This window comes from Octodon degus, unplaced genomic scaffold (genome assembly GCF_000260255.1).
Source record: "Octodon degus isolate 3935 unplaced genomic scaffold, OctDeg1.0 scaffold00046, whole genome shotgun sequence".
NCBI lineage: Eukaryota > Metazoa > Chordata > Mammalia > Rodentia > Octodontidae > Octodon > Octodon degus.
Window position 1 is genome coordinate 14,566,727 of NW_004524622.1, and position 21,927 is coordinate 14,588,653.

General features: G+C 44.1%; 1 protein-coding gene across 2 annotated transcripts in view; it reads right to left on the minus strand.

Annotated features, from left to right (window-relative positions):
- Positions 1-21,927, minus strand: part of Papss2 (3'-phosphoadenosine 5'-phosphosulfate synthase 2) — an 82,221-nt gene that overhangs the window by 8,524 nt on the left and 51,770 nt on the right. Inside the window, exons 3-9 of one of the 2 annotated variants that reach the window (XM_023716157.1) lie at positions 20,317-20,552; positions 18,902-19,040; positions 18,343-18,461; positions 18,103-18,216; positions 16,338-16,449; positions 12,544-12,558; positions 7,174-7,379 (exon numbers count right to left, since the gene is read on the minus strand). In XM_023716157.1, the coding sequence (XP_023571925.1) occupies positions 7,174-7,379; positions 12,544-12,558; positions 16,338-16,449; positions 18,103-18,216; positions 18,343-18,461; positions 18,902-19,040; positions 20,317-20,552 (941 nt within the window). The remainder of the gene's footprint in view (positions 1-7,173; positions 7,380-12,543; positions 12,559-16,337; positions 16,450-18,102; positions 18,217-18,342; positions 18,462-18,901; positions 19,041-20,316; positions 20,553-21,927) is intronic. The other variant, XM_023716158.1, reaches the window with a different exon arrangement.

Consider the following 21,927-nt stretch of genomic DNA (forward strand, 5'->3'; position numbering starts at 1 on the left):
CACTTACATCTATTTTAAAATAAAAAATCTCCAAAGACTACCAAAATCTACACCTAAGGGGCTGGTGAGATGGTTCAGTGGTCTAAAGCACCTACTTGGAACAAGCTTAGCAAACACAGGGACCGCGGTTCAATCCCCCAGCACCACATGCCAGCCAGCCCTGCCCCCTGGTGGGCTGAGCTGGCCACCCCACCCCACACAAATAAATTTAAAAAAAAAAATTAAAAAAAAAACTACACCTAAGGCTAGAAACAAGAGTATTAGCTAAACCTCTGTTTTTCTCAAATGATCTCCAAGAAGGATGCAGGGCCCTTCTTGGGGAGTCAGGGTGTGTGGAAGATTATCTTCAATAAATGTACTGGAGAAACTAGATTCCCACATGCAAGAGAATAAAGTAGACTCTTTTTACACCATATACAAAAATTAACTCTAAGTAGATTAAAGATAAACATACAGGATCTTAAAACTATAAAACTTTGATGAAAGAATATAAGGGTAGGGCCAGGGATATAGCTCAGTGGCACAGTACCTGCCTGGCAAGTGCAAGGTCCTGAGTTCGATTCCTGGTACCAAAAATTTTACATAAGGATAAAGAATCCATGACATTTTTTTCTTGAATTTTTCCCCAAAGCCCAGGCAACAAAAGCAAAAACAGGCAAATGGGACTACTTCAAATCTTGCATTAAAAGACACAGAAATGGCAACTGATAAAATGGGAGAAAGTGTTTGTAAATCACAGGATGTGGAAAGGGGCTAATGTCCAGAACATAAAGCACCCCAACAACTCAATGACAAATCACCTGATTTAAAAATCAACCAAGGGTTTGAATGGACATACAGCGGTACCTCTCTTCACAAACTTAATTCTCTCTGCAATTCTGGTCACAAACCAAATTGGAAGAGAACTGAATCGAATTTCCTCATAAGGTCAACATTGACCCTAGCCATCAAATTTGGTTCAGTTCTTGTCCAATTCTGTTTGTGACCAGAACTATGGAAAGAATTGTTTGCGAACTGAGGTACCGCTGTATCTCTGAAGATGATCTACAGTGTCCAAATGCAAGTGAAAAGAAGCTGAATATCACTATTACAAGAGAAATGAACCCAAAAGCCCAGGGAGGCTTTTCACAGCTGTTAGGAAGCTATTTTCAGGAGACAGGAGCTAACAAGTATTGGCAAGGATGTGGAGCCACCAGAACCCTTGTGGACTGGGACAGTAAAAGGTGCAGCCCTCATGGAAAACAATATGGACGTCCTTGCAAAAAATTAAAAATAGAACTACCATACGATCCCACAGTCCTATACTTCTGGCCACGTGTGATGGTGCATGTCTGCAATCCCAGCAGTAGGGATACTGAGGCAGGAGGATTGGCAGAAGTTCAAGGCCAGCGTGGGCTACATACTGAGTATAAGACCAGCCTGACCTGCATAGTGAGACCCTGTATCAAAAGACCAAAAGGAGAGAGATTTGCTCACCTATGTCCACAGCACCCATTGGCAATAGCCTAAATGTGGAAACAAAGCAAATGTCCCTCAACAACTGCGTGGATAGGGGGCCCGCCCCTTAGCTCAGTTCTTTAAGTGACTACTTCAACAAAACCGTCAGGCTCAGGCTGCTGTGGTTCGAGCCCCACAACTCAAGACAGCCAAACCTGCCCTGAAGGCATTCAGAGCAAAAAAAAACCCCAAAAAACAAAAAACAAAACAAACAAACAAAAAAAAAAAACTGCGTAGATAAATAAAAGGTGTCATGGAAAACACTGGACTATCATTCACTCTTGAAAAAGGAAACCCCATTAAATGCTGCAACACGGATGTCCTTTGTAAGTACTGTATGAGGACAGGGTGGCCACATGAAACGGGGGAGAGGGCAAGTGTGAGGAGAGGAGGCTGACGTCCGGAGCACCTAGTGAGAGAGCCCAGCAGACGAATAATGGAGCCTGGGCTCACCTTTCCCTCGCTAGAACTGAGAGTTTACAATGAGCGGAACCCAGAGGGGCTCGGGAAACGGGAGGCCGGGGTAGTGGTGCCTCTCAGCAGAGGGTGTGTTTGCCTCTCCCTGAGACACTTGACCGTATCTGAAGACAGTTGCGATTGTAGCAGCGGACTCAGGAGAGTGTTGTGTTGGCCTCTAGTGTGCAGGGTCCACAGATGCCTCTGGATGTCCTACGCTGCACAGGAAAGCCCCACAGTAAGGAGTTAGGTAGCCCACGTGTCGAGAATGCTAAGGTTGAGAAACCCAAGGCAGCACGAGGAAAGCTGCGCAAGGGATTTGGCTTTTCATTTATGGTCCCGTTCTAAACTCCTGATCAGGCAAATTGCTGAACAGTAATATTCTCAAATACCCACATGCATGCACGACTTTTGCTTTCAGCTTGATAACAGGTAACAATTGTGAAAGCCTCAGACCCCCCCCCCCCCCCCCCCGTCTTCTGCCAGGGTGAAGTTACTCATTCTTGACGCTAGAGGCCGCCATACACTGTGGCTGTCTCTTGTTGAAGGCCGCGCTGAACCATCTGCTTTCACCACTCACCCTGAAAGCAAGTCTGATTTAAAAGCAGCGCTGAACTCTGCTTGTGGCATTTCTGCGATGGAGAGAAGCAACTTCCCCACGGCAGCTCGCTCTCCTAGGTGTTCTGCCTATCCTCAGAACTAGGTTCAGCTACCAAGAACGAAGGTCTCTCCTCCCTGCCATAGGCAGAAGGGCCATTCCCTGGGGATTTCTGGAGCCAATGCAGAGGAAGGAATGAGGACTTGGGGACATGGGGGTCGGGGGGATTTGGGGAGTGTGGGGAGGCAGAGAAAAGGAACTGAGTCTGGGGTCACAGCCCACAGGAACGCAGAGGAAGAAGACAACTCGAACTTGAGCGTGAAGGTGGAAGGGAGTGACAAAGGAACAGGCTTAAGGCGGGGTGGAGAGTCGGAAGAAACAGTCCTGAAAAGGGGAAGGATGAACGGACTGCGAAGGAGGTCAGGATGGAGAAAGGGAGAGGCGAGAAGGGAAAGCGGCCAAAAACAGGGTGTAGTAGGCTCAGAGAAGAGATTAAAAAATAAACTAAGGTGTAGCAAGGATGCACGTCTGTTCATGTCCGTGACGTCTGCCGTAGCTGTGGAGCTGTACGGGACCCGGAGTTGATGTAGATTTAGCGCCATTCTTTTCAGAGGAGATGGCAGTTTTAGAGGGGAAGTGGCAGAGGCCAAGGGCATGCAGTTGTTCTACCAAAGCCAGGACCCAGGTCTAGGGCACATGACAACCACTCTATTCCTTTTGCACCCCCTCTCTCATCAGGCCCCTGTGCCGAGCTGACACTTCAGCATCAGCTACAGCATTTCCAGCCCAGGTGTGGACGGGACAGGGACACAGTACTCTGGGAAGTCACAGAAGGGCATTTAGTTCTGTTCGTGGGTCATGGGTGTTAGTGCTGGGTTCTAAAAGAAAAAAGGAACAAGGTGAAGAGGTAGAAGTGGAAGGAACAGTGCCCGAGGGTGCTGAAAGGACTGGAGGGGAGACGCAGGGTATAGGTGGTTAAGGCCAAAGTAGACCATGTCTTTGCAGAAGGTTCCTAAATAACACAGGCACTTCCCCTGGGGTGAAAGGCAATAGGCTAGAGGGGGTGAAATAAAAGGAAGTGAAATGGCATGGTTTGTCCCAAGCTGGGAGAGGAGGGGTGAAAAGTCAGATAATGCCTGCACAGCAGAATTGTTAGAGCTTGGCGACTACAGGAACAAGAGCAGCCAGAAGCAGGAATGACATCCAGGTCAGCTGCAGATGGCAGATGGCGGTAGGGCGATGGGGACACAGGAGGGGAGGGTGCCGGGCTTGGATGCTGGGCCGAAGCTGTTTGGGAGTCACGTTTTGGCTTCAGTCACTTATCTGATCGTTTCTTTCCTGATCATAATCACAGATCGTGTCTTCTCATCATGCCAGCTCGGGTATTCTTCCTCTTGAGTCTAACGTATGCGCTCACGTGACCTGCGCAGGGAGCTCTTATGTGATCCTAAGTGACTACTTCTTTCTCTTCATCTTGTCCTGCAGTGTTGGGCAGCAACTGGACACAGAGTGTGTGAGCAGTCAGCATACATCAGCGGGGGCCAGACAGGAAGCAGCTCCAAAATATTCTCCAATAAAGTGGTTCTCGATTCTCACAGCATGTTCACATTAGGGGGCGCTTTCGAGCCCCCAGGTGCAGACCCTCAAGTTCTGTGGCCTCACTGTGGGACTAATGAGTACAAAACCTCACTCCTGTCCTCCACTGGGGAGTCACATTTTACTCTCTGTCCTTCTACATCTGTAAAACAGGGAGCAGTGATTTTCACCTGCTGTGAACAAGATCGTTGTGAGAAGTGATTGCTGTGTTGGAAAGCTTTCAGAGCCGGGAGGAGGGAGGAGGGCTCATCCAAGCGTTATGTAATTGGCCAATTTCCTCTGCTTCTCCTCGTGATTACATCTGAGATCGTATCACAGAGTCAGTGAGTCAGAGGAGAGTCCCTGAGGAGACGGGCAAAAGCTATCGGTGGAGAGCTAGGGGCAGAGGTCCCCATCAGTCCGGCAACTGCGACTGTTTTCTGCAGATGCCATTCCCAGTGCCACGTGGAAATACAGGAAGCCCGTGGCTGCTGTGAGAGTCGCAGCTTTTGGAGGCTGTGGGTTCTCAAAAACTTACATTAAAGCATGCCTTTGCATTTCAGGGTGCTAAAAACCTATAACAAGGAGTTCTTTCCCCAATAAAACTCACATGTTCTTTGGTAAATGCACGTTCAACAGCCACAGTGCGTGGGTGTGGAGTTCGTGCCTTTCTCTCTATGGCTGTTCTGGGGCCCAGGCCTCGCCACTGGCCCACTGGATGTTTACAGAACCCCTCCGATGATGGAATAGTCGCTGACAGCACTGTCAAGGTCACAAGTCATGCCACTACCTGCCCTGACTCAGTCTTTCCTCCTTTAATGACCAAGTTCTGCACCTGTGACAAAATCCTTAAACAACTTGGTCACTAAATGAGGAATTGCATATAATATATGCACTACAATATTCAGAACAGAGAAATGGTTAAAGGAAACTCCAACTTGATGGCTTTGCTTTTACTTGCATAACTCTTAAATGTAGTACTGTAATGTTTAACAAACATAAAATTACAGTGCTGTACTGTACAGACACTAAGAATGAATTACAATACTGGCAGGGCATGGTGGTGGGCACCCGTAATCTCAGCACTTGGGAGGCTGAGGTAGGAGGATCCTTGTGAGTTTAGGGCCAGCCTGAAGTTTGTTTCAAAAAACAAACCAAAGCAAAACCCAACAATAACAAAAAAGAATTTCATTATTGTATACACAAGGTATACAGTACAAAAAAAAAAAAAAAAGACATTGAGGCCCTATAAGCAAGATGTACAGAATTATACAGAGGGAAAAAAAGAGTTTGTAAGACTGAAAGGCTGGGCTGGGGAGATGGCTCAGTGGAATAAGCACTTGCCTGGCAAGCACAAGGGCCTGAGTTCAATCCCTGGTTCCACCAAAAAAAAAAAAAAAAAAAAAAAAGACTGAAGGGCAGGTAGGAAGTCTCCAAGTTACTAACCTCCATGGTGGGACAAAAGGAAGAGAAAGAAGTGATCACTTAACCGCTTCTGGTGCAAATCCTGTGGCCATGTAAGTTAGACTCAAAGAGGAGACTTAGCTGAAGTGGCACAACGGAAGTCCGTTATTCTTTAGGTCACTAAGAGAAGATAAAATCTCAAGCCCATATGATTATGATCAAGAAAAACATGATCAGAGATAGAATTGGAAGCCAAGAACATATTTCTCAGCTTTGAGTCACTATCTAGCAATTTCAAAGACTGCCTGATCAGCTGAGAAAGCTGACTTTATCTGGATGTTCATTAAGAGCAAGGCTACTTAATCTTGAGTGAGATAACTGTGTCTAATTGAACTCTATGTTCAGGCTAAGGAGGCACCAGAGGTCTTTCCTATTTCTTTGGAACATTTCATAACTGTGAAGCAAACAAATAAAAACATATTTTTCTATGAGAATCATGGGCCGGAGAAGACCTTAGATGGATTGTGAGTCATTCCATGTTTGTCACTGAAGAAGCTGAGGTCCAGAAGATGGCAAGCCTCGTCCACCCCAGGCTGGTGAGGGCCTGCAGGGCACTGGGTTGCTTTCAGTGGAACTTGCTGTGAGTCAGATATGCTGGGAGTTTGCAAAGTCAAATGAACAGTATATGTTTATTTTCATTCTCACTCTAAATATCCTTCTCCTGGATTCAGAATGGTCATTGATACAATTTCACATATTTTTCCTTATAAGAAATGAACCACAGGTCATGATTCCATAATATCCCCTCACTCCCACCCCATCACCCAAGAGAAATTTGAGGAGGTTTATTCTGTTTGGCTTTTAAAAAGCACAGACCCTAAATGAACACTTTTTTTAGACAGAGTCTACTATGTAGTTCAGGCTGGACTTGAGTGTACTACGCAGCGCAGGCTGCCTTCAAACTTTTGATTCCCCCAAGTAGCTGGGATTACAGGCATGCACCACAAGGCCTGGCTGAAGCCATTATTTCATTGTTGAAAATATCCTTATGAAAATCTAGTGTCTTTTCTCTGGGAATTCAGCCACAATCAGTGCTGATTTTCATCTTCCAAAAATATGTCATGAGGGCCAAGGAGGTAGCTCTATGGCACAAGCGCCTGCCTGAAGATATGTCATCGACTACCTTCTTGGTCCAGAGCATGAGCAGCTACTCTTTGCGGTGGCTCATTTGGCTCACTGTGCGTGAGAATATCTCCCTTGTGCAGTTTCCAAGATGAACAGGACGCAGGCTGTAGCAGCACTTGTGCACACAGTGGCAGCTGTGGTTCTGGTCCTCTGTTCATGATGTCAGACTAAATTACCCTCCTGGTCCCATTAAGTTAGCGATGCAGCCATCACAGGACCTGAGGACTGAAGAGCTCACGGAGTCAGCTCTCCAACAGAACATTTCTTTATGCCTTTAAAAAGAAAGATTTCCAAGGATTGCACAACCTGACTTCCAAGGCTTGCACAACCTACCTTAGCAATGCATTCTTCTATTGGAAGAATGTTTGTCTGAATCCTCCCTAAGAAATTTAAAGGAATTATGTTTGTCCTCCATTGAAATAGATCAAGAAAGCCCTTGCAAGGGCTTTGCAACTCACTTTGATGTGAGGGTGCTTTGTCGATGATGTCCCCCACACACGACAACAACGCTCCTCCTTCCTGTGCTCGTAGAATTCAGGGTCACATAGAATGGCCACCCTGCGTCCAGCATACGTGAGGGCAAATTCGCTGCACGCCTCCAGCCGTGCCTTGTCATCCGCAGAGATGGGCAGCACGATGGGGATGCTCATGTTGAGCACTCCATCTGTGGAGAGACCCGAGCGCGCATGAGTACCGGAGGCGAGGTGTGCGTCCGTCACTGAGGAGACTCAGTGTACACGGTGCTCCTTGTGACAGAGTCCCTTCAGAAGGCCTGAAGACCCAGCCCCAGCCTGGCTTTGCCACCTGCACCAGCTTTGCTACAGTCTGGGACAATGGTCCCGGGAGTGCCACATTACAAAGGTGGCCCCAACCAGTGATGAGGAGGGCATCATTCCCTTTTTTTTTCATCATTCCCTTTTTAAAGCTCGGCCCTCACCCCAATGCCTTAGTGTGCCTTAAGTTTAAATTGTTTAAAACCCAATCAAGCAAAATAAAGGTTGACAAAACCAAACCAGGCCTCTAGTTTTTCTTGGAAATGAAACCTGAAACTGTTGGGCAGTGCACTAAATTTAAAAGAAAGAAAAATTAGAGGGTTTTGAATCAGTGGCAGGAAGGGCGCTTCAGTGGACTAAAGCACCTGCTTTGGCAGACGCAGGGACCGGTTTGATCCCCTGGCACGCTGTGCCACACCGATCAGCAATTGCGACTGGACATGGTGGCGCACTCCTGGATTCCCAGCGTGGGAGGCCGAAAACAGACTGGGGATTTGGCTCAGTGGCACAGCACCTGCCAAGTATGAGGTCCTGAGTTCAATTTCTGGTCCCACTCAATAAATAAAATCAGTGGGAACCCAAACACTAGTGCTCCTGAAGTTCACTGTCCTTCAGGTAGAGCATTATCTGTAGGTATTTAGCGGAGACTGCAAATCCCACTTATTTGGAGTCAGAAGTCCTGCTAGCTCAACTACAATTGGTAGCCATCAGTCAAAAAGTCACGATGGACCAGTGAGACAGCTCAGCAGACTAAGCGCCTGCTTAGGCAAGCACAGGACCAGGGTTCGATCCCCTGCACCACATGCCACAAGGCCCTGCCCCCGGGCGTGCTGAGCTGGCAACTGAGTCTGGGCGTGTTGGCGCATGCCTGTAATCCCAGCGATGGGGAGGCTGAAAACAGGAGGATCACCATGAGTTTGAGCTGCATTGTGAGACCCTGTACCAAATACATTAAAAAAAAAAAAAAAGTCACGGAGGAAGCTGGGAACAGGGCACATGCCTACAATCCCAGCTACTTGGGAGACTGAGGCAGGAGGGTTTTGACTTAAAGGCCATCCTGGGCAACAGACTCTATCTCAAAGTAAAATGAAACCACAGAGGAGTGATAAATGACATAAAACCCTTTAATAAAACACATGCATGTTCTTTAGAACTCATGTAAACCCCTTTCAACTTAATGCTGAATTTCTTATTTTCAAAGGAATAAGAATAAAATGGGTTTTCTCATTTCTCTGGGTACATTAGACAAACCAGTTAGCGTGGAATGTGCTGTTTTTGGAAACTAATTCTTCAGCAGCATAAAATGTAATCAGCTTGGACCCAAAAGATGAGAGGAAAATGATAGCTCCCCCCCAAAAAAAATAGAGAAAGCTGTGATGCTTAATTTTATGTGTCAATTTGGCTTCAGGCAGAGTTTGGTCAAATATTATTCTTATAGTTTCTGTGAAGATATTTTTAGATATTAGCATTTAAATCAGTACACTGTGGGTAAAGTGGATAATGTAGGTGGGCCTCATCTAATCAGTTGAAGGCCTGAAAAGCAAAAGACTGATCTCTGCAGAAGAAGAGGGACTTCAGACAGCAGGATGCTTTTGGATTTAAATTGCATCCCTCCTCCAGGTCTCAGGCCTTCTGGCCAGTCCTAAAACTTCTAGACTTGTCAGGCTGCTGTGGTCTCTTTTTCTGTAGAACCCTAAAACAGAAACTAAAATCATAGAGTTATGGTGTTCCCTCAGTGTTGGAGCCAACAACCCCCAAGGAGTCCGAGTCTTTCAGGCACCATTACATCAAACCCCACTTTAAATGCTGGCAGAACTCATGACGTGGTGACAGACATTCTAAAAAGTTCCCTTCCACTGCGCAGCATCTGGAGTGCACTTTTGTTTTTTTTGAGTGGATAAAATGTAAGCTCAATGGTTAAAAATATACTTTTTTTAGTTTGGGGCTTACAAGGATAAAATCTGGCCCTCATTTCTTAATGATGCTGTTATGGCTGGTGTGTAGTTGTCCCCCCAAAGCTGAATGCTTCTGGGGTGCTTCTAGAGTTTGTGATTAATTCAGGATCCAATGTGGGGATTATGGGTGTGGGTCTGCTGGGATTATGGGTGTGGGGAGTGCTGCAGCTCCCTGGAGGGACAGCCTGAATGCAATGCAAGGAAGGGGGAGGGGCTTGCTCGCTGTCGCAGCCTCCGATCCTCCCTTTGCTCTTTGCTGTTTCCCAGGGCCATGAAAGGCTGCCCTCTGCCCTGTGCCGCTCTGCCTCGGGGCCAGCTGAGTAGGGACTGAAACCTCCACTGACTGGGAGCTAAATAAACCTTTCCTTCCTTCATTTTGGTTGTTGGTTATTTTGTCACAGCAACAAGAGAAAAGTAACTGAGACAGATGCCGAACAATATAAAGGGAAAATTACAAAACTGTGTCCCTGTTACTTTTTGTAACACTGACCCTAACACTCTAATAAATATGTATGTTTTTAGTTGTGCCTACAGGTGAGAAATGAGAGCCTCCAGTTAATTGTGTAACACAAAAGAATATTAGAGAAGCTCAAGATTCAGGAAAGAATCAAAGGAATGTGAATAAGAACATATTCAATTTCAGAGAAAGCAAGGAGTTATCTATGAATTTAAGGAAATGTATCACAAATTAATAAAGTCAATCAAACCCAACTTTCAAATCCAATATTCAGAATACCTGTCTCTGAGTTCAAGATTTGACTTCTATTCTTTGGTGCAGAACACTTTCATAGCAGGCATAGTGAAACTTCTCAGGCGTGTCACTGCATCTTTCCCACACCCTTCCCAAATCACTAGGCCCTGAAGATTGTTGCAAAATAAAGACATCAACTGCTGCAAAACAGTGAGTCCAGTCATCAAGAAACCCCCAACATAAACCATCAGTCAGAAACTGTGGACAAAAAACAAAGTTTTTTTTTCTTTATTGTGGTACTAGGGGATCATGGCTTTGTGCATGCTGGGCAAGCGCTCTACCTCTGAGCTACAGCCCCAGGCCAAAATTCTGAGGTTTTATATAACTGTTAAAGTTCATGGACAATTAGAAGAGCCAAGCCTTTGGCAAAGATGGGAGTTTTTCCACCTAATAAGTGTGTCAGTTAACCTCTCTGAACTTAGTTCTCTTTCTTTCTTTTTCTTTTTTGTCTTTTTAAATGCATTTGTACAGAGTGTACAGGGTCTACAGGATCTCACTATGTAGATCGGACTCCTGGTGATCTTTCTGTTTTCAGCTTCCCAAGTGCTGGGATTATAGGCATGCGCCAACAGGCCCAGACTCAGTTGCCAGCTCAGCATGCCCCAGGGTTTTTGTCTTTTTTGAGACAAGGCCTTACTATGCAATTTAGGCTGGTTTTGAGCTCACTCTGTAGCCCAGGCGGGTCTCAAACTCTCAACAATCCTCCTGCCTCAGCCTCCCAAGTGCTGGAATTACAGGTGTGTACCACCACACCCAGCTAACAGTTTTCTTATTTGAAACACAAGATAGTAAATGCTGTGTGTTGCCCTGGCTTGCTGTGGCGGGGTAGCCACACCGCAGCGTATCTGTGGAGGTGAAGAAGATGATTAACTCGCCACGAAGTCCAGTCATCTGAGGGAAAGGGGGGAGGCAGACACAGCAACGCCTGTGAGGATGCTGGTATCCTGATTGCAAGTCGTATTTCTCTGGATTGCTTACCAACTACTATAATATTTGACATTGTTGGTAGAATGAGGTGACCAAAATCAAGTAAAACAAAATGCTGAGCTAAGGGTAGAGTAGGCTGTTGGAGGAGCCCTAGTTCTGCCTGCAACACGGTCTGCCATTAGTTATTCTAAATTGAAACCCAAGGGGCCACTTCCGGCTCGCATCCTCCAGGCCACCGAGTTCCTGCGCAGTGTAGCCTCTGACCCACCTTTGTCACGGCCTTGGAAACACATCTACAGGGACTGCGCAGCAACAGCTGTCATGCTAAGGGAGCTACACTGCGGGGCTAGATGCAGTCCCAGACAGTAACACCCTGACTGATCTCGGATGCCTGCAGCTGCGGCTCCACATGGGCGTAAATAGTCAACAGTGTCACCTTCCTCGACTTCTCCTGTATGTAAACCTCCCAACAGTTGAACTGCATCGAACCGCCTCAAAGGCTCTGAACAAGCATCAGCCCCTCTAGCCCCTTCCTTTGTGTGTGTCGACTCTGGTGGGGACTGCCTTGTTTATGTGACTGTAATCTGTCTCGTTATGGAGGAGTATTGTGGTGGTGTAACCATGGTAAGTGCAATGGATAGCTTCCTGTTAATTGAATAATTTCTCTTTCACTTTAATAATTTTTAAACCTTTTGTTTTAGCCTTGCAGACCTGCTTATTCATCACGTAGACTCTATGCAAACACTAACTCAATCTTTATTGCACAAGTAGGTTTTTAAGGGAAAGCCAACAAGAGTAAAAGCAACAGTGATAAATGACATCTTTAGAATTTTACCTCTTACTTCTGGTATGACGTGGAAGTTAACAGTCACAGGAATGATATATTTATTCCCATTTCTATAACTATCAATTATGATAGTTTAAAATTAAATTCATGCATAATCACACATTGCAAACAAATGAAGTACAGTCACACACAATCCAACCTGGTAAATCCACTTTAAATTGCATCTAAAATGGATTTATCCTGATACAAATCAGTTAAAAAAATTTTTATAAATATGAAGAAAAAGTGTTCCACATTTTTGTGAAACTGAACAGGAATTGTCAGGCATTGTGACAGGATCATAAATTTAAAAGAAGTCAGGAAAAAAGGTACAACAGTAATTTAGAAATAAAATTATTTTTGTTGATCAAATACATTATAAATAGCAGCTTCATCCAATCCAAGATTTTCTATTATTTAGACTTGAATCAATAGAAAAATGTAGTATTATTTTATTATAAATGGTTGGATCATGAATTGATAATGATTCCAAATGGTTAATTTAGATTGTTTTCAGTCATATCTTGAACCATTTCAAATTAATGTAACATATCTAATTACGATAATTGAGCTACTTGGAAAGTTAAAGTACCTACCAGGAAGGACCAGGCCTGGAGAAATACAAACACAATTAAGAAACATGTTTTCAACTCTCCACAAAAGTAATCTTAAAGCAAAAGTATCAAAGAACAAGTTCCTTTTATGACACTTTATGATTTACAAATATAAAACTCTCTGTTATGCTATTTGTAAAAGTAGAGTATATGACACCAAAACTTGCTAAAATTGGAATTTATATGAAGTGTCATTCAACACACTCCAAAAGCACTGTTTATATGATTGTTTTAAAATGACCGTAACACACATCAATAGCCTCTCTAATGCCAGAGAGAAATTACCTTTTGCGAACGTGTAAAGTTAACAACCACTGTCAAATGACTTCTGAACCAACAAACTGCTCAGAAACATCCCAGAATCCCAAATGTTTAGAGGAAGTGTTAGAGCAGGATAACCCATGAATAGGGTGGTGTCAGTGTCACCCCCACAACCCACCCCCTCCAGATGCCCCCGAGCTGCTGCTGTCCCAGAGGAAGCAGAGCAAGCTTCTGCCCTAGAGAAGCAGCTCATTTCTTCTGTTATATGAATTACCTGTATATTACTTTAGGTTTTCCCAGAAAGTTCTTTGGCTTGAAAGGAAGTCATACAATCACTGATGTAATGTGAAGAAAGCAGCGCTCTTGGGGTCAGAGGAGGAGCTGCACTGTGTGTCCCTTAAGCCCACATCTGTCCTCACAACTACTTTGTCACTAGTGGCATCATCCCTGGCACACAAGGACAGTCAAGGGAATCTGTGGCTGGTACTTCTTATCTGTGTTACTTAAACTGAAGTGACTGGCTAAGCCAATTAGTCTCTGCAAGACCCCAAGCTCTTCTAAGTGTGTGCAGTTGGGCCTTGTTCATGCTAATGCCTAACATTCAAGGGAATTTCCTATTGGGTGGGCATTCTTTACACTTTCAGTAGACAGTAAGATGGGTACTTTCACACCCCCTGCCCAGGTGAGGGACCTAAGCCCAACAATTGGAGTGATCTGGCCCAGGTTCACAGCTCTTCACTACATCTGAACCCAGCCAGTTTGGCTTTGCTTCTCACACTCTTATCTGTTATGATGGAGGCCCAAACTATATTGAGATACAGAGAGTAGTAGACGTAGGGCACCATTTTTTTCTGAGGTCTGTTTATTTATTTATTTATTTATTTACTTATTTGGTACAAGGTCTCACTAAGCAGGTCAGACTCGTAGTGATCCTCCTGTCTCAGCCTCCCCAGCACTGGGATTACAGGCCTGTGCCACTACGCCTGGCTTCAGTGGTGAGCACAGAGCACCTGGGTTGTGGGCTGGCATGGTATGCAGTACTACGGATTGAACCTGGGTCCTTGCATTTGCCAGGCAGGTGCTTAGACTGCTGAGCTATCTCCCCAGCCCCTGGGGTCTGTTTTTATTACTTGATTTGTAGGAGAACTGAGGAAGCTTCTAGCAGGTGGGTATAATGCTTTGAATCCCAATTGTGGACTCTGGTTGCAGAGGCAGATGGTGCAGCCAGCAGAGAATTTTCATAAGGAGAAAAGGAGTCTCACAGAAAGTCTCATGAGCAGGGCCTTCAGGTTTTAAGGGGATAGAGCGTAAGGGAACATGTAACATCTGGTGCTGAACTCCTTCTGATGTGGCCACACTGGAGACACAGAATGAAGGTATCCATACGGATTATGAGGAGTCTGTGGGACTCAAGCAACCACCCAGGGCCTTCAGCTGAGATGAACACAGGGAAAGGGCACATCCTCCTTCCCACTTAAGGAGTTCACAGACTGCCATTGCTCTACCAAGGCCAAGAAGTTCAGGGGCTGAGTGACTCACAGGAGCTGTGTGCCGTGGACTCCCATGTATACCGGAGGCCTCCAACAGATCCCTTAGGCTGTGAAAGAGCTGGTACTTCCTCAGGGCAGGTGGGGACTTAGTGGCAGTAAAGGGAAAGTGGGCTTACACATCTGTATTACACCGAAAGTGCGAACAATGGTAAGCATTTCGGCCACCTCACGAGAGTGAGCACAAATTGGAAATGTAAAAAATCGTTATATTTTGCCCATGAATGAAATGGAATTGTAGAAGGGAAGAAGAAAGATTTTGCTTAAATTATCCAGATGGATTGTCTGCATTAGTGGTTCTTCACCACTTGGGCCATAGATTCTCAAAAAAATCAAAAGCTATAAGCTTAGCCCTGGAAAGTACTCTCTTCTTCCCTTCTCAAAATGCCAACTACTTTTGTGTGCTTGAGACATTTATTGGCCCCCAACCTAAGTCTTGATTCCGGGGCTAACGACCTCTGATTTCAACACTGACCTCTGCAATCGTATCCACCACACTGCTGTTTTTCTTCATGGAACAAACCCTTATCAAAGGTCAGCAGGACTTCCTGTAATGAGTCCCACCCTTGTCCAATGGCCACAGCTCTAGTTTACCCCTTACTCATGCCTGGCTGCTGAGCCCAGCAACATTTACTTGATGCAGCCCATGCCAACATCAACACATTAAGACAAATGTCAGCCTTCCTTGTGTAGCTATCTGGACCTTTTATGTTCTGTTGGAAAGGATATCAAGGTAGCAGCTTGGTCTAGAAAGAACACTGGGTCAGGAACCAGGAAACTATGGACACTGATTATGGGTCCTCACCTATGAATGATATAAACTGAAGCAAATCCTTTAACCTAAAGTAATTTTTCTCATCTGTAAAGTACATAATAATAGTTGTCTATTTATTAGTTGTCTCTATATCTTTCATTTGTAAGGATTAAATAAAATAATATCTGAGAATATGCTTTGAAAATAGAGAAATGTTGAAGAGAGTGTATTATTATTGCTGAGGCAAGCCAGTGTTTTGGGGGATGTTATTTAGTCTAAGAATGAAGATTTCAGGCTGTAAAGGGTGAACAGCGCACCCCAGGGAACATGGAAGAGGGTCTGTTCTGACCAGTCCTTGCAGTCTAATTCTGACTTTGTGCCCCACACCCCAGGCAGAAGCACAAGCCCAGGACACAGACATCTTTCCAGAGAACACCTCATTTGATGTTTCCTCCTACAAGGTCTGGAGCCCTGTTCAGTATTAAATTTGGTATGACTCTATTATCTCCTTCTCCACTTGTTGGCAATTCCCCAAGGCTTGGACTACATGAATTATATTTGATAAGCTCAGTAAGTTCCAGGAAGGAACTAATCAATAGACAGGTTGGAATAACTCATGCTTCTGCCTTTGACTGAGTTAGTGTTCTAAAACCATTAGCCTGTGCCAGGGAGGCCACCTTAGCAGGCATTCCTGTTGGAGTTTAGTGGATGAAGCCCCTACCATATGTCCCAAAGGAGTAAGAACTTGGACACTATATATTCCACCAAAGAAGGAGCTGCTGGGACACTGCTTGACAGGACAATCTGGAGGGTGGGTGGCACCTTGTGAGTCTGTCACTGTGCTAAGTGTGCCTCAGTTGTCTCAGGTGTCACTAGCAGCCAGGGGACAGCAATACTTCTGACAGCAGCAGTGCTTGTGACTAGACAAGCAGAATCACCGAAGAACAGGTAGAGGTGAGACAGATTCACAAATTCTCTTTCTTCGTTGGCTAATTTTAAATATTCAGTACTCCCTTGAGAGTGGCTCCCCACCCAGACAGAATGCTGAAATGGGAACGTTTACGTAAGAAAATGGAACATCCTGTAAATGAGCTAAGTATTTTTGCAGTAAGATTTACAAACCAAAGATTAATGGTTTTTGCTCCTGTGCAAGCTTCTGGAGGAGACCTTTTGCTTTAATATTAAAGATGAAGAAACAACAACAACAACCGTACCATCTAGCAGAGTGGCAAAGTGCAGCGCCTGCAAGTACTCCTTCTCCCGCATAAATCCTTTGAGGGGCGTGGCCCAGCCTTCACTCAGAACTTGGACCCACTGGAGATCCAGCTGCAAAACACAAAAGAGCAGATGAATATTTCCATAAATTCTATTTCGCAGGCATCTGGCCACAGGACAGTTCTTTTTATTCACTCGACAGGGGGATAAGGGCAGCGTAAACATTCCCACATGTTACACTGACCTGTGATGTGAGGGTCAAATAAGCGCAATCCTAGAACTTTCTTATGGAAGAGTGTTGAAAAGATACCAAATTAAGATGATTCACCTGAACATTTTAGGCTGTACTTATTCCCATAATGTGTGACTGAGTTGATAATTAGCTGCTTATTTGTTTTTTCTTTTCTCCATAAAATTATATTTTTATATAAAGTTATATTTTTTCATCATATGTACTTATCAGTCATTTGGCTGAACTGAGAAAGCCATTAACTTTAAGGTAAAATCCTAGCTTATTACCAAAACACAGAGCTTTTCAAGCTCTGGCCACTCAGACTCATGGAGGGTCTCCCACCTCCTTCCATCCAACTGAGGACTATTCGCCACTTCTATCAAGCCACGTGTAGCTCCAGCACACTTCACTTGTCCTCTGAGGATTGTGTTTCACTCATCCCCTCAGCTGCCAAGTCACAGTTGTGAGTTTAAAACTGGTCCCTTGCCCTCCAACCTTTCCTGTCACTTCATAACCAAAAGACCAAACCCCCAGATTTCTGAAGTTCTCTACGTGGCAAGCTGTTCTGCTATTGGAACTGCACAACACAGTGATTGTCAGGATGTTTTCTCATCTGCCCGGAACCTGGTGAGCTGAGGATTTATTTTACTGAGGTGGGGTGTTTGTTCAAGACTTATTAGATTAGGAGTCTTCATAGCGGAAGCAGCTTCCCTATTTATCCTGCATCGTATAAAATCTCCAAAGTTTAGAGAGAGAAAACTAGGTCCCAATAAAGACACCATCTCCTGGTACAGCCCAACTAACACTGACCCATAAAAAGCCACACACAGGGCAGTTTACTGGGGTTGCATCTTAGCATCTTCCATTTAGGAAAAACAGTACAACCGTTTTGAACTCTTGCTGATAAAGGAAGGAAGTAACTTGCAGAGAAGAAACAGCAGAGGGATTGGCACCACTTTAGCTCAGGGTTGCCTTTTCTTCTTCAATCTCCTTTTTTGTGTGTGGGTACCGGAAGTCAAACTCAGGATTTGGCCTTTGCCAGGCAGGCATTGTGTCACTGAGCTATATCCGTGGCCCCTCAACTGCTTCTTCATTGCCCAGGAAGTACTTGAGGTGGTTTTTTTTTTTTTTTTTTTTTTTTTTTTTTGGTAATGGGGATTGAACTCAGGACTTTGTGCTTGCCAGACAAGTGCTTGTTCTACTGAGCTATCTCCCCAGCCCCTATTACTTGAGTTTTGGACAACTGGTTTCTCAGCCACTGCCAGCAAAGTTTCAGTCTGATGTCCAGACTTCAGCATTATTGATATAAGACAGCTACATGTGAAACTGTCCCAGACAAAGACAGATTTTACTCTGCCAGTCAGTGTTCCATGTCCACATGGAGCTGATCAGGCAACTGTGGGGAGAGATTTGCTTGAAGGAGAGGCAGAAAGCTACTGGCATAAACGAAGTGTTTTCCTTTTGATGAACACTGTGTGTCCTGCTGGAAATGCCCCCTCATGACAGGCTTTGCCTAGTACTGGTCCACTTACCTTGGTAATTGACAGTGAAGGGAGAGACTCGGCTTCAGCTCGAACTTGATCAAGTTTGTTTTCAGGCACAAAAAGTTCATGGATCCCTTTGATTATTGTATGGGGTAGGATGTTCTGAAGTGAAACAAAATTAGCAATGATTTTGAATGAAAACTGAAAAACTTGCCTTATTAAAGAAGCACAGATTAACTTTCATGACTTTAATAAGCTAAATAAAGGAGAGACGGCCTGTCCACCTACCTGCTCTTGTAGGAGCTCCACCACCTGCTGAACACAATCACTCACGGAAGTCAAATTGGTTTTGAGCACACACTCAGGAGTTTCAGGCTTCTCATAGTCAGAATCAATACCTGTAAATCCTGCAAGGCACGAGAGGAAAAGTACATCCGTACCTATGTAACTGTTTTCCTAGCAGTGAGAGGTAACACATGGTGGAATAATGTGTGACTGGAAGTTCTGATCATAACAGGAGACAAACAGCTGTATTTGACCTCTTACTATAGGTAAGAAAGACACAGTTATATTTTCAACATAGAAATCCCCAAATTATCAACAATATTTAGCATAGTTCAAGTTCTCTATGGCTGGTTGAAACTGAAAAGAAAAGCAAGCAGGAAAACTCTGAAGCCCCCAACCCAAGAGTCTCTTATGCATGACCATTTTATAGGAAAGGTGGCAGTTCTTGAAAGAGAAAACACGCTTTTTAATAAGTCCATGGGTGTATTGAATATATTATGAATTGATAAAAAATGATATATGCAACACAAGCAATTTTGGATAAATGAGTTAGTTCTCATACCTTTAATCTCCCCAGCTCGTGCCCGTTTGTACAGGCCCTTTACATCTCTGCTTTCACAAATATTTAGAGGTGCATCGACAAATACTTCGAAGAATGGCAGTCCTGCTGATTCATGGATTTTGCGGGCATTTTCACGATCCTGAAAAGCAATAAGTTTAAGAATGTAAAAAGAAGTTTTCTAAGGTTTGCATGTGTGCTCTGGATTTCATGTGTTGGAAACTTAATGCTAAACTCACATGCTGTTGGTATTTGGAGACAGACCCTCTGAGAAAAGATTAAAACTAGATACGGTCATTAGGGTGGAGCCCTCCCACCCCTACCCCAGTAGCTGTATAGGAAAAAAGAGCCCTGAAAGGCCCCTTGCTTTCTCTTGCCTTGAGAGCCCTTCTACCGTGTTAAGATACAGCTACAAATTCCTTGCCACATGCCAAGCAGGTGCTTATGCTCTTGGGCTTCTCAGTTTTCCAAATCATGAGCCAAATAAACCTCTATTCCTTATGAATTGCTCAGTCTGTAGTATTTTGTTTCAGCAACAGAAAACAGATTATGGCAAAATTTATTTAGCATAAAACATGAATGCTCTTGCACTTGATATCTTTGAGATACCCCAGGGGTTTATACTTTGCAGAGTCCTCTTAGAAAGTATACAAATGTCACTCTAAACACAACTGTCAAGTTTTACAGTTGGGTGTGGCATTACACACCTAAGCACACTACTCTAGGAGGCTGGAGGATCATGTTTTTTTAGAGCCCAGCCTGCGGCAATTGGTGATTTAGCAATCCCATCTCAAAATAAACAATTCAAAGGGCTGGGAATGTAGCTTAGTGAAAAGCTCCTGGGTTCAGTCTCAAGCACCCCTCAACCCCCCAGAAAAGACCCTTACAAAGAAATCACCAAAACCAGCACCTCTGAGCAGGACAGAACTGGCAACGTGGGAGGAGTTCATTAAAAAGATGTGTTCAAAGAGCAGAGCATATTGCCTGCAACTCCCAGAAATTTCTAGTTTTAAAACAAGAGCGACACTCTGCCTCAGTGGAGGCCCATTAAGTACGTATCACCCAAGGCCTTGCAGTGAGTTGTTCTTTTCTTTGATGAGCTAAACATTCTTTATTACACAACTGCTATAATAGAACTTTACAGTTCCTCTTGTTTATCTTTTTCTTCCTTTCAAAGCTGACCAAGTGTCCCTTGTAATTGGGAATGTGAAAGGGTTTATGTCAACTGAAGCCCTGACATCTGGAGGTGAAGGAACTCTCTGTAAATAGCCAACAGCAAAGAGGAAACGAGGGAGCACACTAGGGAGGGGAAGATGGATGAGGAAAGTAAAAGTGTACTATTCCTCTGCATCTTCCCCTGCACCCCAGTTCTGTCCTAAGCAGTTGCGGGAATTACAGGCAGAGCTGAATCCTTCTACCTTTGTGAATGGAGAAATGAAGCTGGTAATGCAGACCAGACCAGCGTCGGCAAACAGCTTGGCCACCTCAGCAATCCGGCGGATATTTTCCTCTCGGTCTCCAGGAGAGAATCCAAGGTTTTTGTTAAGGCCATGACGGACATTGTCCCCATCCAGGGAGTAACATGGGATGGCGTGGGAGACGAGGTACTCTTCCAGAGCAAAACTTATTGTGGTTTTCCCAGCACCGGAAAGACCTGTCAGATCAGGCAGCAGAGATTGGCATTGCCCCCAATAGCTTAAGTTGATAAATCCTGAACTAACTTGGTACTTTAAAGGTAACTAAACATGATTCTAATCGTTCAGTAAATCTTAAGATTAAAATGATTTAAATCCAGAAAAAGTTAATTATAAGCAAACTATTTTCATTTATTTCATATTTTGAAATAACTGTCTCCTATTGGAATTATACCCTCACAAAGTAAGCAGAATAAATAAACCTGGTGGCAAGCACATCTGATCCTTGGCATGTTTCTTTTGCCTCCAGAGTGGTTTAAAGATTAGAATGCTGTACATACAAATCCATATTCTGCCTTCTCTTGAAAAATCAAAGACACAGTAGCAGTATTCTCAGATCACACGGAGGACATTAGCCAGACAAGAGGAGACAGAAGAAAGCCTGGGTTTGGCAGGCCAAGCTGCCTGCGGATGCTCCCGCACAACCATCTGTCATAAAAGCCTGCAAGCTATTCTTTTGGCTTCCCAGTTTTTGAAAACAACTTTTAAAACCTGAAGTTGGGAAGTCACCTTGATTAGGCTGCAGAAGAATTTAGAGCTCTTAGGGGTGTGTGCTCCTAGTCTCCTTAGGAGTTTCACAGAGAATACAGTTACTACGTGCCTTCCACCATGCTGTCAAAGTATGAGTGGAAACACACTTGATAATTTCCAGATAAGGGAGCTCATATGGGAAAAGGGGAAAAATGCCAAATTACTTATAAGCTTATAATCTGAACAACCCTAGAAAATTTGCACTCTAAAATTCACTTGTCCTCTGGACCAGCAGAATATTCCAAGGTACCAAGCCCGTGTCAAACACACATACCTAGTATGGAAAGGGGAAAGTGGGGAGGGAAGAAACAAAGCCAAGAAGTCAATACAGAGAAAGCAGCAGGAGGAAAAATGAAAAGGGAGAAAGAGTAAGAGAGAAATAGGTACAAAGGACAGAAAGCAAAAGAAACTGGGGGAAAAAGTAATTGATCGTAGGTCAATAAGTAGCTCCCACATTTTTAGTTATGCTATAAAGTCATGCCCTTAGCCTTGACAGAGGAACCTAGAAAAAAATGACTAATTAAAGATGTTGAGAGTCTTGGTAAACCATCATAAAAGATGTTGTCAATTTGTTACATCATTGTTAATATGTTGTCAGATTATGTTATTCAGTCTCATCTGAGGAAAGACTTGGGTAGAGAATTAGAATTTCTGACAGGTTGGGGAGTAGGGAAAATTGTAGTCTTTTTTTTTTTTGGCCATAATTTTATTGATAAACAAATAGCAATGAGACAGTTTCAAATCAAATCGCTAGGACAGTTTCAATAATTAGCACACTGCATACATTCTTCTTAGTGGTTAATT